The sequence below is a fragment of the Plecotus auritus genome (assembly GCF_963455305.1).
Source record: "Plecotus auritus genome assembly, chromosome: 2".
NCBI lineage: Eukaryota > Metazoa > Chordata > Mammalia > Chiroptera > Vespertilionidae > Plecotus > Plecotus auritus.
Genome location: NC_137771.1, coordinates 160,740,310 through 160,757,638, shown reverse-complemented (window position 1 = coordinate 160,757,638; position 17,329 = coordinate 160,740,310). Strand labels below are relative to the sequence as shown.

At 38.5% G+C, this 17,329-nt stretch overlaps 1 protein-coding gene across 1 annotated transcript in view; it reads left to right on the top strand.

The window, feature by feature from the left end:
• The window catches only part of CFAP44 (cilia and flagella associated protein 44), a 108,685-nt gene that overhangs the window by 72,623 nt on the left and 18,733 nt on the right, over positions 1-17,329 (top strand). Inside the window, exons 22-26 of the mRNA XM_080654344.1 lie at positions 597-771; positions 10,360-10,537; positions 10,916-11,416; positions 13,908-14,111; positions 15,375-15,570. Coding sequence (XP_080510470.1) covers positions 597-771; positions 10,360-10,537; positions 10,916-11,416; positions 13,908-14,111; positions 15,375-15,570 — 1,254 coding nt within the window. The remainder of the gene's footprint in view (positions 1-596; positions 772-10,359; positions 10,538-10,915; positions 11,417-13,907; positions 14,112-15,374; positions 15,571-17,329) is intronic.

Here is a 17,329-nt window from a genome sequence, read left to right as displayed (position 1 = left end):
AATGAGATGTATTTTATTATTTTTTTTAAATATATTTTATTGATTTTTTACAGAGAGGAAGGGAGAGGAATAGAGAGTTAGAAACATCGATGAGAGAGAAACATCAATCAGCTGCCTCCTGCACACTCCCTACTGGATATGTGCCGGCAACCAAGGTACATGCCCTTGAGCGGAATCAAACCTGGGACCATTGAGTTCACAGTCCGACGCTCTACCCACTGAGCCAAACCGGTTCGGGCTGAGATGTATTTTAATAAACACTGCCTTTATAATTATTCGAAGTGTGTATATACATTTTCTGGGACACCCTGTATATGTCACTGGCTCATCATTATGTATCTCTGATTATTTAATATACATGTTTTATCTTGCCAACTTTTCAATAAGCAAATATTGTAACTTAGATCTCTTTATTTTGGTATTGTAAAATACTTATTATGGGGGTGAATTCATGGTGGTTTCTTAATAAATATTGTGATTTACAGATTCGTTATATTATCTGGATTTTAAATAATGTGATAGGTTGAAAACAATATTTGAGAATTTCATTTTGATGTTTCAAAGAGATTGAAAAAAAATGTCAACTCTCTGTGCAGGTGGGGATACTAGTGTGCCAGAAGAATCAATTATAGAAAAAGGGAAGCTATTTCGGCCTAAGACCTTAAGTCAAATTATGATAGAAAATCAAATTGAGAAAACGAAGAAACTTATATTAAAAGCTGAAAGGGCTCAGCAAAAGATTCAGCAGCGCAACAAAGAATGGGAGGAACTGTAAGTTTTTAAATGCAAACTCTTATATTTTAACATGAGTCTCAAAATATCTTTAGCAATGTCAATAAATATAACAATGTTAAATTTAAATAAAGAATTTAAAAAAATAGAAACAGAGATGGAGATATTGAAGACAGGTCAGCAGAACTTTCAGGGAGGGGATATCTTGATGGAACTTCTATGATCCTAAGAGTTTCAGGTCCAGGAATTCCATTTTCCTAATATACTCTGAGTGATATAAGAATGAAGACATTCTCTTTATCCCAACATCAAGAAGATATTCTCCAGATGTTCTTCTAACATCTTATAGTTTTGGCTTTCACCTATAGGTCTCTAACCATCTTAAATCAACTTAAAAACATCTAATCTGAGGTACTTTTATTTAACAAGCACACCTTTTGTTTGTTTGTTTGTTTGTTTGTTTGTTTGTTTTTTGCAACCTATCTTTGATGAAATGTCTCTTCATGTCTTTGTCCATGTTCAAATAAGATTGTTAACTATTTACATGTTGAGTTTTGAGAGTTTTCAAAAATATATTCTACAGACCTGTCTTGTGTCAGATATGCTGTTTTCAAATATTTTCTCCATTTCTGTAGCTTATCTTTTCATTCCCTTAATAAGGACATCTGCAGAGCAAAAATTTTTTATTTCGTTGAATCCAATTTGTCAATTTTTCCTTCTATGAATCTTAATTTTAGTATCAAGTCTAAGAATTCTGCCTAACACTAGGCCCCAAAGATTTTCTTCTATTTTTATTGAAGTTTTATAGTTTTACATTGTATATTTAAGTCTGTGATTTATTTGGTGTTCATTTTTGTATAAGGTGTGAGATTTATGTTTATGTTTATGTTTATTTATTTTTTGCCTGTAGATGTCCAATTGCTCTGTCACTATTTGTTGAAAGGCTTCTGTTTCCTCCATTGAATTGCTTCTGCACTTTGTCAAAAATCACCTGGGCATATTGGTGTGGGTCTGTTTCCCACTTCAGTTTCTGGTCCAATGATTCATGTGTCTGTCCCCTTGCCAGTATACACTGGCTGGATTACTGTAACTATGTAATAGGTCTTGAAATTGGGTAGACTGATTTCTTTCTCTCATTTTATTCTTCTCTTAGCTATTCTGGTTACTTTGCTTTTACATATAAATTTTAGAATAATCTTATCTATGTTTACAAAAAAATCTTTCTGAAATCATGATAGGAATTGTGTTAAACCTTGTATCAGTTTGGAGATAATCGACATACAGTCAAACCTCGTTTCTTGAACATCTCCCATCTTGAACAATTTGGTTCTCGACCAAGTTGTTCACAGAAAAAAGTGTCTTGGTTTTCAAACCAAACTTCAGTTTTCGAACTGACAACTTTTTGAAGCTGATACCTCAGCATGACAAAAATCATTTCTCAGGCAACAAACAAAAGAGAGAATGCTTTTGTTGCCAGCAAAATCAACAATCAACACTTAGCACAATTTTAAAACATAAAGAGGCCATCAAGAATGCAAATGATGCTAAGGGTGTGAAAGAAACAATGATCACAGACAATTGCAGAGGTAGAAAAACTGCTGTTGATTTGGATAAACAAAAAGCAATTAGCCAGTGACAGCCATTTCCGAGGCAGTGATAGATGAACAAGCAAAGATGCTGCATGCTGACCTGAAATACATCCCTGGACCGAATGCTAAAAGTGATTCATTTAAGGCTAGCAGAGGGTGATTTGATAAATTTAAGAAAAGAAGTGTTTATTTATTTATAGATTAAACTAGAGGCCCAGTGCACGAAATTCGTGCACTGGAGAGGGGGGTGTCCCTCAGCCTGGCCTGCGCCCTTTCGCAGTCCGGGACCCCTTGCTCTTATATTGAGCGTCTGCCCCCTGGTGGTCAGTGCACGTCATAGCGACCAGTCATTCCACCGTTTGGTCGATTTGCATATTATGCTTTTATTATATAGGATAGTATATTAGAAATGTACTGTATATAGGAAAGGTTAAAACAGGGAATCATTTGGGGGTATGGAATGGATTAGTTCAATTTACATTATTTCTAATGGGAAAAAAATGATTTGTTTTTTTAACAAATAGCTTCTCAAACAGCCTTCCAGAACAAATTAAGTTTGAGAACTGACCGAGGTTCCACTATATTTATTATGTTGAGTCTTCTAATCCATGGACATGGTATGACTCTCCATTTATTTATATCTTTGATTTTTTTAATCTGTTTTGTTGTATCTATCATCTATCATCACTCGAGGACATGTTTATTGATTTTAGAGAAAGAGGAAGGGAGAGAGAGAGAAACATTGATCAGTTGCCTCCTGTATGCGCTCTAATCTGGATTGAATCCACAACCTAGGTATGTGCTCTGACTAGGAATTGAACCCACAACCCTTTGGTGTATGGGATGATGCTCTAACCAACTGAGCCACCCAGTCAGGGCTATTTTGTTGTATCTACACGAATAAAAGAGAAATATGCAAATTGACCGTACCTCCGTGATGCCCGCCAGCCAATCAAGAGTGAGTATGCAAATTAACCCAACAAAGATGGTGGGTTAATTTGCATAGACAGGCGTGGAGCAAAGACTGAAGGCTCCAGCCCGAGCGAAGACTGAAGACTGAAGACTGAAGACAACTGAAGACTGAAGACTGAAGAGGCTTGGCTTCTTTGCTGCAGCTGGAGCGAAGGCCTGGGTCCCAGGTGCCAGTGGAAAACCGGTGCCGGCAGCCAGGGGAAGGATGGCCTATTGCATGAATCTTTGTTCAACGGGCCTCTAGTTTTAACATAAAAGTACTATACATATTTTGCTAGATATACACATAAATATTTTACTTTTTTGTTAATTGTGAATGGTATTGTGCTTTTAATTTTGGTGTCTTGTGTGTTCATGTTTATTGCTAGTTATACAATTGATTTTTGTGTTCATGAGGGTACTGTGACCTTGCTGCACTGAGAGGTTTTTGTTTGTTTTGTTTTTTTTTTTTTTGGTAGGTTCCTTGGGATTTTCTGTGTAGACTATCATGCCATCTGTAAATAGAGACAGTTTTATTTCCTCTTATTCCATCTATATGCTTTACATTTCTGTTTCTTTTCCTATTGCACTGGCTAAGAACTTCCAGTACTATATTGAAATAGAATAAAGAGAGCGGGCATGCACATATGTTCCTAATTTTAATGGGAAAGCATTCAGTATTCAAAAGTTTAACTGTTTTTATCTGTTTACTTCAACCTACCTATATTGCCATATTTGATGTTAATGTCTTATTGACAGTCTATAATTGGGTTATGTTTTTTAATTCACTCTGTCAATCTCAGTTCTTTAATTGTTGTATTTAGGTCATTTACATGTAATTATTGATATTTGAAGCTTATATCTGCTATTTTTTTTTTGTTTTTCTGTATTTTTTCCCCTGTTGCCTGAGGTTTACTTGAATTATTTTAGAGTTCCAGCATAATGAATCCATAATGTTTTTGACTATATAACCTTGTATAGCTTTTTAAGTATTTGCTTGAGGTATTACATTATGTATATACAACGTATCACAATGTACTGGTGATGACATTTTATCATTTTGAATGAAGTATAGAAACTTCACCTGCTTTTTAAAAAATATATTTTTATTGATTTCATAGAGGAAGGGAGAGGGAGAGAGAGATAGAAACATCAATGAGAGAGAATCATTGATCAGCTGCCTCATGCATGCCCCCTACTGGGGATCGAGCCCGAAACCCAGGCATGTGCCCTTGACCGGAATTGAACCTGGGACCCTTCAGTCCGCAGGCCAGCACTCTATCCACTGAGCCAAACCAGCTAGGACTTCACCTGCTTTTATGTTTTTTTGCCCCCTCCCATTTCCCCTGTTCATAATATCATTGTATAAATATTTTCTCTACATACATTTTAAAAACATAGCAGTGTTGTAGTTTTCCTTCAATCATCAAGCATAACAGACAATAAAAGTAAAATGTATTTGCCATATTTTTACTATTAACATTTTAATTTCTTCCTTTTTGCTGTTCCTAGGTTTCTTTTATTATTTCATTTTTATTTAGAGAACTTCCTTTAGCCATTCCTTTATGGTAGGTATGCTGGTAACAAATTCTGTTAGTTTTTCTTCATCTGAGAATGGTTTGATTTTTCTGTCATTCCTGAAGAATATTCTTATTGCACATAGAATTCTGCGCTAACAGTTCTTATTTTCAGCATGTAAGAAATAGTGCTTCTTCCCACTGGCCTCCATGGTTTGTTATGATTTGTCTGTCATCAAAATTGTTTTTCTTCTATATGTAAGATGTTGTTTTTCTCTTGCTTCTTTGAAGGCATTTCCCCCCTTGTCTTTGTTTTCAGAAGTTTGGCTATGATCTGTCTTGGTATAGAGTTATTCTTTGTTGGATTCATTAAACTTCTTGAATCTGTATAATTGTGTCTCCTGCCAAAAAAAGACTTTGGGGAAGTCTTAAGCCATTATTTATTACTAGAGGCCCAGTGCACAAATTTGTGCACCAGTGGGGGTCCCTTGGCCTGGCCTGTGGGATTGGGCCAAAACCAGCTCTCTGACATCCCCCAAGGGGTCCCGGATTGCAAGAGGGTGCAGGCCAGGCTGAGGGACCCCACCGGTGAACGATTGGGGTCGGGAAGGGACTCGGGAGATTGGTCAGCCAGGGAGGGACTGCGGGAGGGCTCCTGGGCATGTCTGGCCTGTCTCGCTCGGTCCCAATCGGCCCGACCCCAGCAGCAAGCTAACCTACCAGCTGGAGCGTCTGCCCCCTGGTGGTTAGTGCATGTCATAGCGACTGGTCAACCTGTCGACTGTCTGCCCGCTGGTGTCAGTGCACTTCATAGCGAGCAGTTGAGGGGCCTTAGCATATCATTAGCATATTATGCTTTGATTGCTTGAACGAACGACCGGACAACTGGACACTTAGCATATTAGTCTTTTATTATATAGGATAGTCCTTTTGAAGTCCTTTCCTCTTTTTCCTCTCCTTCTGGGACTCCAATGCTACAAATTAGAACCCTGAAGCTCTGTGTATTTTGTTGATGCTGTTCTTTGTTTGTTTCTAGTGACTTTTCTTTCTGTTGTTCAGATTGGGTAATTGCTATGTTCCATCTTCACTGATTCTTTCCTCTGCCTCTTCCATTCTGGTATTGAGCCCATCCACTGAGTTTTATTTTGTTTATTTTATTTTTCAGTTCTAAATTTCTATTTGGTTATTCCTTATAGCTTCCATTTCTTTCTGAGACTTCCTATTTGTTCATTTATTTTAAGTATCTTCCTAATTAATTGTTAAAGCAAATAATTAGGAAGATACTTACAATCACTTTGTGATTGCTTGCTTTAAAATCCTTGTTAGATTATTTTAATGTTCTCATCTTGGGATTAGCATCTGGTAATTGTTTTTTCTCATTTAAGTTGGGGTCATCCTGTTTTTTGGTATGACAAATGATTTTTTATTAAAATCTGGACATTTTGGGTATGATGAGACTCTAGATCTTATTTACACGTTGTTTTAGCTGGCTTTCTATGACTTCAGCAGTACAGGGAAGAGTACCATCTGTATATATAAAAGCCAAGCAACCAGAACGACGGAATGACCGAAACAACCGGAATGATTGGTTGCTATGATGTGTACTGCGGCAGGCAACTGGCCCAATCGGCCCTGTGGCCTCTCCCCCTGGCTGGCCCCGCCCCCCCACCCCAATTGGGGCTAGGGTCGGCTGGCCAACTGCCCATGGCCCACCCCCTGGCTGGCCGGCAAACCGTGGCCCCTCCCCCCAGCAGGCCTGGCCCCAGATCGCCCCCCCATTGAGGTGGGTGGGCCAGACCCCACCCGTGCATGAATTCATGCACTGGGCCTCTAGTCTTATTATGAATATAGAAGTCTAGGCAACCCAGTCTTCAACAATTGATACCTGATGAAGGAAGAGGTTACTTGCTGGTCAAGAGTTGTAGTTTCAGATCCCATTAGGCTCCCATTGATCCACTTTCCTCTTCAGATGGCCTCCACTGATACTGTGGAGAGTTGTAAAAGTCGTCACTCTCTACTAGGCCTTCTCAAATACTACCTCAGCAGGGAGGGATGGATAATCTTATTACTGCTGCAGGTGGTTGAAGTTCAAGCCATCTTATGGGGTGTCACTGTGGCTTGTTACTTCACTATGGGGATAAAAGTCCTGGTTCCCAGGACTCACCTTTTCTAACACCAACCCCTGGAGGAGTTGTTTTGCCTTGTTAAAGCCTGGTGATGGTAGAAATATGGACTCCCCATTTGGCCTTTTCTGTCATGGGTGGAGGTGTGGCCACAGTTTTTTTCTGTGGTGTTCAGCTGTAATAGAACACTTATTGTCTAGAAATTTTCTGTCTTGCTATTCTGTTCTTTTCTTTATCATTTAACTGGAGAAAGCAGGATTTTGTTGAGTTTTTGTTGTCTAAACCTATTGATTGATATTTCTGAGTTGCTATGTTGTTGTTTTTTTATTGTAGCTGAGATACAATATGATATTAGTCTCAGACATACAACATAGTGATTTGAGATTTATGTACCTTATAAAGTGATCACCATGATGAGTCTAGTAACCTTCCATCACTGTACAAAGTTATTATGCTATTATTGATTATATTTTCTATAGTGTACATTATATTCATATATTTATTTATTTTATGACTGGAAATTTGTACCTCTTAATTCCTTTCCACCCATCCCCTGCTCCCCTCCCATCTTGAGTTGCTATTTTCTTTAGCTCTAAGCCTGAGATATGTGAGGCAAAAAGAAAACTTACCATCATATCCTTCCTTGGGTCCCAAGGTTCTCTGTGATCTGCCTTCTTTCCACATTTCAGAATCTTATGTTTGTTTTATATATAACTAGAGGCCTGGTGCACGAAATCGTGCACGGGTATGGTCCCTAGGCCTAGCCTGCGATCAGGGCCATCTTCCCCAGCTGCCAGCAGCCGGCCCCGCCCCCCATCACCACCCACCCCGGTTCCCCATTTGCTATCCAGCGATGGAAACCTGATGGCCGGGGGAGGGACCGAGAGGTGGGCCGTTCCCGCCTGCTCGCCGGCCCCACCCCCACCGCTGGTCGCCCTCTGTGTGTGGGGCAACCGGCGGGGCGGGAGCCTTGGCCTGGCACCACCCACATCTAATGCCATCCACCCCTGTTCCCTGTTCACCACTGGCAGCAATTGGAGCCTGCAAGGGACCAAGAGGTCAGCCCATTCTGCCCGCTCTCCAGTCCCACCCCCTGCCACCACTGACCCTGGTTCCCTGTTCCCCATCCAGTGATGGGAGCCTGATGGCCAGGGGAGGGACCGAGAGGTTGGCTGTTCCCGCCTACTCACCGGCCCCACCCCTGCTGCCACGGAGCCTTGGCCTGGCACCACCCACATCTCTTGCCACCCACCCTGGGTCCCCGTTCGCCACCAGCAATCGGAGCCTGCCGGCCAGGGAAAGGGACCAAGAGGTGGTCAGTGCACCTCATAGTGACTGGTCGAGCAATTGTTCTGGTCATTCTGCCATTATGGTCACTGGGCTTTTATTATATAGGATGTGCAAGGTTTTTATTTGTACTTACCAGAAAAAATAGGAAAATGTATATCTATGCCATCTTACTGGAAGTGGAAGTTCTCTCAATTGATATTTAAATTTTTATTTACCTTTAACCAGCAATTTTGCTAAGCTCACTTTCTTGCAGATTCTTTATAATATTTTATGATTATGACAGTGTTGTCATATAAATTCTTCCAGTCCCTGAACACATAATATATTTCCATTTCTTTGTGTTTTCTTCAATTTCTTTCATCAGTGTCTTTTAGATTTTAGTGTACATGTTTTTCACCTCCTTAGTTAAGTTTATTCCTAGGTATTTTATTCTTTTGTATTCTTCAACTTTACTGAATTTGTTTATTAGTTCCAACAGTATTTTAGTGGAGTCTTTAGGATTTTCTATGCAAACAATGACAGTTTTACTTCTTCCTTTCAAATTTGGATGCCTTTTATTTATTTTTCTTGCCTAATTGCTCTGGCTAGGACTTCCACTACTATGTTGAACAGAAGTGAGAGTGCACATCCTTCTATTATTCCTGATCTTAGAGGAATACTGCCTATCATTCAATAACTGAACATAGTTGTTTCATATATTTTTGTTCAGTTTTCTAGTTATTTGTACTATGATAATAATTATGACCCTTCTTTCTCTAACATGGCCAGACAGAAGCATATGCTCTCATCTGTGAGTGTCCTCTTTTAGCATTGTTATATACAAATGATTTATGTACATTACATAAATGATTTATGTACATTACATAAGTCATTTTGGAAGCAAGGCCTCCAAAAATTAGGTTGCCTCCCCCCACAAAAAAAAAAATGGGAGAGAGAGCATATAAATGAAGTCTTGTCAATTAATACATTAGATGCCATGCATTGCCTCTTCTATTTTACTAGAGGACCGATGCACGAAATTTGTGCAAGGACCTTGGCCCCGGCCCTCGCCCACCATGGCCGGGGCCTCTGCTGCCTCTGCTGTGGCCCCCGCCCACCACTGCCATGGCCAGGGGCCTCTGCCACCTCTACTGTAGCCCCCGCCCACTGTATCTTTGTCTGGAAGGAAGGATGTCCCAGCAGCCTTTGGTGAAGGGGTTGGGAGGGAGGACATTGGTCTCACTTCAGATACTTGGGGAAGGATGGCAGGTTTAATTAGCATATTTACCCTTTTATTATTATAGATGTTTGTGCTCCTAAAGGGCTGACTGCAAGATATGTACATATTCATGTTGACTGATGGGCTTCACTTGAAATAATTAAATAGGTAGGTTAGTGTCTCTCAGTGAAGATCCCTACAGTGGGGTCCAGCCCATACCCTGATGCCTTAGTACTCCATGCTTGTCCCCTCTGTGATTGGAGCCTCCTAGGAACTCTACCAAGAAGACTGTATTCATCTTTTTATAGCCTTCTCCTGGGAGTATTCCAGGCTATAATTTTCTCTGGTCTGGTTTATCCATTAATGTAATTTCATCTTCTGTCTTCTGGAAGTGTATCACTATTACTGTTTGCTCATGGCTACCTATCCCATTATCAGCTTTTCTAATAATTTGTTCTCTTTAGTTTCTCTACAATATCATTTCCATGGAGCTTGGGGAGAGTAGGGAAGGCAAATACATATGTCCATACTATAATTTTGAATTAGATGCCTCTTTGAAAATGTTATGACAAATTTTGTGACAATCATTATGTTATTAAAAATTTCAATTAACTTTTTCGTGAGTAGAGTGTTAGTATCTCCAAGGGTTAATATCTATTGAGGGAATAAATAACAATGTTGATGTAAATTGCTTAGAAATGAACCAAATCCAATGAATGATTCAGATTATTTAAGCACATCTGGTGGATGGATGGATCTGTTTGTTTGTTTATTATTTTGCTTGGGATGCTTTTAAATATCAACTTTAAAAAATGTTTGAACTCCATAGACAAATATAACATCACAGGATAAGAATTATACTTTTGCTTCACGATTGAATTTGATTATATACCTATAGTAAAGTAGACAAATTAGAGTTTATTGTATATTTGTGGCTAGATTATCTATTTTTCTTATAGGTACAAGAGTAAACCTGCTGATGACTATGAAGACCCCAAAGATGTGCAAGCCATCAAAGAGGCTCAGGTGTTTATGGGAGACTTCAATCTGAAGACAGCCCCAGACTATAAGATACCTGAGCACATGAGAATAAATGCTGCCAAGAAAGAAGAGGAACTGGGACAGCTAGACTCTATGGTACTTAGAAACACTTGTGTGTTTAACATAAAAAAATGACCTCCCCCTGCCACCCCCCGGGACTTGGCTGAGTACAAACCTTCAGGAAGGACTTGCATTGAGTGGTGGGAGGGGAGGACAGGGAAACTGAGCCCTCTGAGCCAGCTGAGGGATAACACACATTATAGCCAGACTGTCTCCCCTTTTGGAGAAGCTAAAAGGGGAAAAGCCTAAAAGCTAGAGAAAAGAGTAATTTAGTAGTAAACAGAAATGGTTAGATATATTTTTATCTTGAAATTTTGTTAGGCATTTCAGTCAGGGGACAAAAGCAAATCATATTTGAAACTGTTCCTTGTGAGTGGGTTGTCATTTTGCTTCCTTTCTGTTCTTTTTAATTAGACCCATTCAAAGAAAATGTACTTGAACAAGTCCATCCTCTCTCTTCGAGACCTTAAAGTGGCTGTCATCGAGGAGATACAGTGCCTGGTACAAGAGCTGAAGAACATTCAGTCAACTCTTCACATATCCAAGCACATCCCCATTCCGAAAATCCCTCTGATACACCCGGAAGAAGTTCCTGAAAAGAGATTTCATTATGATGAGGAAATTCTCCTTGCTTTTAAGCAACAGCTGATGAAAAATGAGGATGAAAAGGCCCCCTTAGTGGAACAGACAGGGCCTGTAGGCTCAGGTGGAGGATTCCTTAGATCCTCTAATGCAAAGGAAGGGGATTTGACAACACGAGAGTCATTGTCTAGAGCTACAAGGACATCAGCATTCGGTCTAGATCTTCCAAGGTCATCTGAATTTGAAAGAGCAGATCCAATTGATGTAGAGACGGAGATTATGAAGAGAAAGGAGATTAAAAACATATACATGCAGCAGTATTTGGCCAACAGGGTAAGGGGTGAGACTGTGCCTATTTTTTAAAAAATATATCTTTATTGATTTCAGAGAGGAAGGGAGAAGGAGAGAGAGGTAGAAACATCAATGATGAGAGAGAATTATTGATTGGCTGCCTCCTGCACGCCTCCCACTGGGAATTGAGCCTGTGCCCTTGACTGAAATCGAAATCGGGATCCTTCAGACTGCAGGCCAATGCTCTATCCACTGAGCGAAACTGGCTAGGGCCAAGACTGTGACTATTTAAAGCTGAAAGAGAATGGAGCAAGGAAGTCTATCTAGTTTATTAATTATTTAGTTAACATTTTTCTACATTAACCATCCCCAAACCCTGACTAGCCCACAACTCACTCATGGCTTGACTTCCTCCCCATCCCTGTCTTTTTTCTGAAAATCACTGTGCTCTGCCCAGAGCTTTGGAGCTTTGTAACTTCTTCCTTTTTGGAAAGCTGACTAAGCATTAGGGGCAAATCCATGTTAATTGGCATCTCGATGAAGCCATGGCAAAGGGGAAGTGATGAGCAGCTTTCACTTGATGGATGGAACATAACAAAAACCTTCCAGAGAAAATGGGCCACCCTCTGCTTTTTATACTCTTCCCTTTCTCTAGTTTGCTCCAATACTGAGAGTGTTCATGGTGATGAACGGCTTCAAAATTGTTCTGGAGCTAGAATGCCAGCTATTTTTATTTCTAGGAATATCAGGACCAGTCTGGGAGCAGTTGTGCAGGAGGTACTCCTGGGGAGCTAGCTCCCTGCTACCAGCCACATTGTGTCTTTTCCAGCTAGGCACTCCCCTATAGCTTTCCAACCTTATTCTTCACTCATCATCTCTCCTTCATCCAGCCCAATATTCTCATGCTTCCTGCTTTGCCCCACATTCCTCCCCCAATTCTGAATTTCATATCTGTGCTTTTTCTTTTGCTATTTTCTTCTACCAGAGTTGAGTCATCATTTAAAACTCAGCCCAGTTCCAACCCCCTTCCACATCTTCTGTCCACATTATATACTCTTAAAAAACAAAACAAAACTACCATTGCACCTATAATCAGCACGTCATGTTTTGTCCTTAGTTTTCCTTGCTGCTTTATGTGTGTTAGTTTTGTCTTGCAAATTAGGTTATACAGCTCTTAAGGGGAGGTACATAACTTCTTCAGATTCCCTTGCAATGTCTTGTACAATGCCAGACATACAGTAGATATTCAGTAAAGTGTTTTGACTTAATTGACTAATTTACTTTATTAATTAAAAATATTTATTGGTCATTCTAAGAGCAGGGACAGTGCGAGCTAGGTAGTAGTGATGCCACTCAAGTCAGACATGTTCTTTAGCCACATAAAGCTTGTAGGGTGTCAGGGATAAGAGAGAATAGAACAAGTGAAACCCTTACAAACTCGGACACCTATGTGGTAAGTTTCAGAATGCTGTTGTACTAAAAATATGTAGTCCTGCCTCCAAAGAAATTTTAAAATAATTCAAATTTGTTGAGCAAATTTTTGGGGGGGAACCCACTTAATCTACAGCCCTACATAAAGTTTATTTTTTTTTATTTTCTTTGTTGTTGTTTTTTGTTTGTATTTAAGCTATCTGAAATTCTCCAGAAGTTTTACTGCCCCAAACCCACAGATCTCTTTGCCATTCTCAGCACCAACCTGGGCCTTCGCTCATAAATTTCAAGCATTTGAGTTGAGGCTCCCCATCATGTGCAGCCGACATGATGTCTTACATGGAATGGTTTGTCTTCTTCCTATTGTACGCGTTTCCTCAGGAGAATCAGTCCTCAGGGCTCTCTCTCGCTTTCTTCATCTCCTTTGGGATGGGGTGGGTGGGGGAGAAGCTGTGCCAAAATCAGAGCAAAACTGAGGATTTAAAGTCATTAGGATGTCAGACGAGTCAGGTCTAGACCAGGACTTGGGATACTTAGGTTCCCATCCCAGTTCTGTGACAAATTCGCTTTGATCTCAGGAAAATCACCATTAGCCTCATTTTTGTCATTTCTACAATAAGAAGATTGAACAGGTTTCTTGTGGGTCCATGATTGTACTTACCTATTTGAAAATATTTACTGTTCAGTAGGTTTGAAAATTTTCAAAATAAGAAGTTGAGGGAAATATTTATTTAGTGTTTACTGTATGAAAGGCCATGTAGAATACCATGGGGATATAATAGAGGTAGACATAACACTATCCACAAAGAGGTTGTAGTCAGTACAGCAAGAACGGCATTCTTGATCAATGGCTTTTTCAATGGCAGAGAAATAGCTGGAAGGACTATAGTTATAGAATTTCTACCACTTAATGAATACATTTATGTAAATTTAAGACCATTGATGAATGATTTATATGACTAGACACAACCACACACACCCATGTAATTCTCCATCTATATTAAAGGCATAATGAGAAAATGCTTTTACCCAAACAAATTAGTATTGTTAGTTTTAAAAATACTGTTCTTCTAACATACAAACAAATCTTTTTCTACCGCAGATCAAAGAACTGATTGTCACTTTTGATGCAGAACTCCATCTCCTGAGACACCAGAAACTGAAACTAGACATTCAGATGAAATTATCTGACCTGAACCATGTCACATTATTTCAAGAAATGCTTCTCCTCAAGAATTTTGAAAAACAGGAGAACATACTTCAAGAGCGTGTTAATTCATTAGACAAAGAGGAACAGGAGATGCAAGTATGAATGGGCAGGAAAATGCTAGCTGGGTGCACCCTTAAGTTATGGAAGGAACTTGATGCTTCTTCTTCTCCACTTAATTTTTTATCTTGTTCAAGTCTTCATCTCTTTCTTGTCTTCTCTCCCTTCTCTTTTTCCCCATTATTCAGACTTGCTCTCTGTTTTTTGGTATCCTTGGTCAGAGAGAAGTGGGTCAGATTTTTTTAGTAAATTTGATCTAATATTTTCTAAGGTAGAATAAAATTTCCAAAAGTTAGCCTTATATTTAGGTTATCCATAATTTCAAGTTTATTTTATGTTGTTACTATCCACCATGTGAAGTTGAGTTTTGATTATATGCTATTCTTATGAATGTAACTGGAAAATAAGTTCATGAGTTTCTTAAATATGATAGCTAGTTTCAGAGTAATGTCTAATTAAATTTACAGGAAATTGATTCTTTATTTGTTATATATATGCTAAATTTAAAGGGATAAATTATACTATTTTTCTATCCTAAAGGAAGATTCTATTAAATAGATATTACATACAGAATAGAGACATCAGTTTTTGGTATTTCAGCTTTACTAAGATATGATGTTTCTTTTTTTTTTTTAATTGTCATACATGGTGGGCAAAAGTATGTTTACAGTTATAATACAAATAAATAACACAAGAATAAACTATGTTTTGCATACTTACAACTGACTGTAAGACTACTTTTTCTCACTCCAGTATAGATATGAAAAAAGTTTGTTTTTGAGACCATCCATGCAGATATATTAGTTGACATCCATATGTCAATAAAAATTGCAATTTATTTAATGTAGATTTATTTGAGAAAACAAAACATTAAAAAACTGATCTTATTTGATTACAAAAGAATTATAAAATTTTAGTCATATAAATGAATGGCTCTTCAAACATCAGAAATGTAAACTTCCATTAAGAAGCTTTAGAAATGTAACCTTACATTGCAATGTACATTGTTCTCTGAACCTGGCTTAACAGATGAATTATTTTCTTTTTTTAAAATATATTTTTATTTATCTCAGAGAGGAAGGGAGAGGGAAAGAGAGAGAGAAACATTAATGATGAGAGAGAATCTTTGATCGGCTGCCTCCTGCATGCCCCACACTGGGGCTCGAGCTCACAACCCAGGCATGTGCCCTGACCAGGAATCAAATCGTGACCTCCTGGCTCATAGGTTGACGCTCAACCACTGAGCTACACCGGCCGGGCCAGATGAAATATTTTCATCTGTTCTTGTTCTTGTTTGTTTAGTGGAGAATAAATGAATCTATGAAGGAGATGGAAGAGAAAAAGAATGAAATCACCAGGCTCCAGGACCAAGAAAAGGCACTCTATGCCAGTTTTCAAGCAGCCGTGGGAGAAAACAACAAATTTGCTAACTTCCTCATGAAGGTCCTAAAGAAGAGGATGAAGCGGGTGAAGAAAAAGGAGGTCGAAGGAGATGCTGGTTTGTATTTCTTTCTTATATATGAAATTATTTTTTTCTCAATTGCATGAAATAGAGAAATAAATAAATAGTGTTCATCACAACATAGACGATATAGGCATTGTGGGATTTAAAGAGGAGATGATACAAACCTTTTCAGTCTGTATAGGCCAAGTCTCACTTTTTCTTCACTGACACATCAGACAATGTTTTATTTTCAAAACTTGAAAATAAAAAGGAAGGAAAAGACATGTCATGCAAATATTAATCAAATCAAAGCAGGGATGGCTGAGTTAATGTCAGATAAAGTAGATTTCAAAGCAAAGAAAATTACTGGAGACAGAAAAACCTTGTAATATGATAAAAGTGTCACTCTGCCAGGAAGACATAGCAATCTTAAATGTGTATGCATAAAACAACAGAGCTGTAAAATATGCGAAGCTAAAACTGATAGAAATGAAAGGAAAAAATAGACAAAGCCATGATTACATTTGGAGACCTCCATTGCCCTCTCTCAACATTTGATAGAACAACTATGTAGAAAATCGGTAAGGATATAGAAGACCTACTAGTAAACAGCACCATCAACGAAAAGGATCTAAATGACAGTAATAGAACACTTCACCCAAAATAGCAGAACATACACACTTCACAAGTAAGCACCCACAGAACATATACCAAGATAAACTATATGTTAGATTATCAACAAATCTCAATAAGTATAAAAGAATTGAAATCATATGGAATGTGTTCTCTGACCAGAATGGAATCAACCTAGAAATCAATAACAGAAAGCAGAAAAATCTCAAAACACTCAGACCTCAACAACAAGCTTCTATGTAATCCATGGGACCCAGAAGACATCTCAGTGTAAATTTTAAAACTACATTGACCTAAGAGAAAATGAAAATGCAACCTATTAAAATTTGTGGAATACTGCTAAAGCAATGTTGAGAGAAATATTATAGTACTAAGTTAGAAAAGAGGACAAGTCTCACTACAATAATTTAAGCTCCCACCTCAAAACAGAAGTGCAAATTAAAACCAAACTGAGCAAGCAGAAGGAGGATAAAAGCAGAAATCAATAAAATTGAAAGCAGAAAACCAAGAGAAAAATTACTTATATGAAGAGCAGTTTGTTCTTGAGAAGATCAATTGATTGACAAAGCTCTAGCAAGAGTAAAAAAAAAAAAAAAAAAAGAACAAACAAGGTACCAATATCAAGAATATAAGAAGTGATATAATTACAGATCTACACTGCAGATATTAAAAGATATGCCCAGCCGGATGTAGCTCAGTGGTTGAGCGTCGACCCAGGAACCAAAAGGTCACTGGTTCGATTCCTGGTCAGGGCATATGCCCAGGTTGCGGGCTCCATCCCCAGTGGGGGGCGTGCAGGAGGCAGCCAATCAATGATTCTCTCTCATCATTGATGTTTCTATCTCTCTCTCCCTCTCCCTCCCTCTCTGAAATCAATAAAAATATATTTAAAAAAAAAGATAACAAGAAAATACAATGAATATCTCTATGCACATACATTTAGCAACTTGGATGAAATAGATTAATTCTACAAAAAATACTACCATGACTCATCCAATCTGAAATAGATAATTTGATAACTATTAAGAACATTGAATTTGTAATTAAAAATATATACATATATTTTATTGATTTCAGAGAGGAAGGGAGAGGGAGAGAAAGATAGAAACATCAATGATGAGAGAGAATCATTGATTGGCTGCTTCCTGTAAGCCCCCTACTGGGAATCAAGTCTGAAACC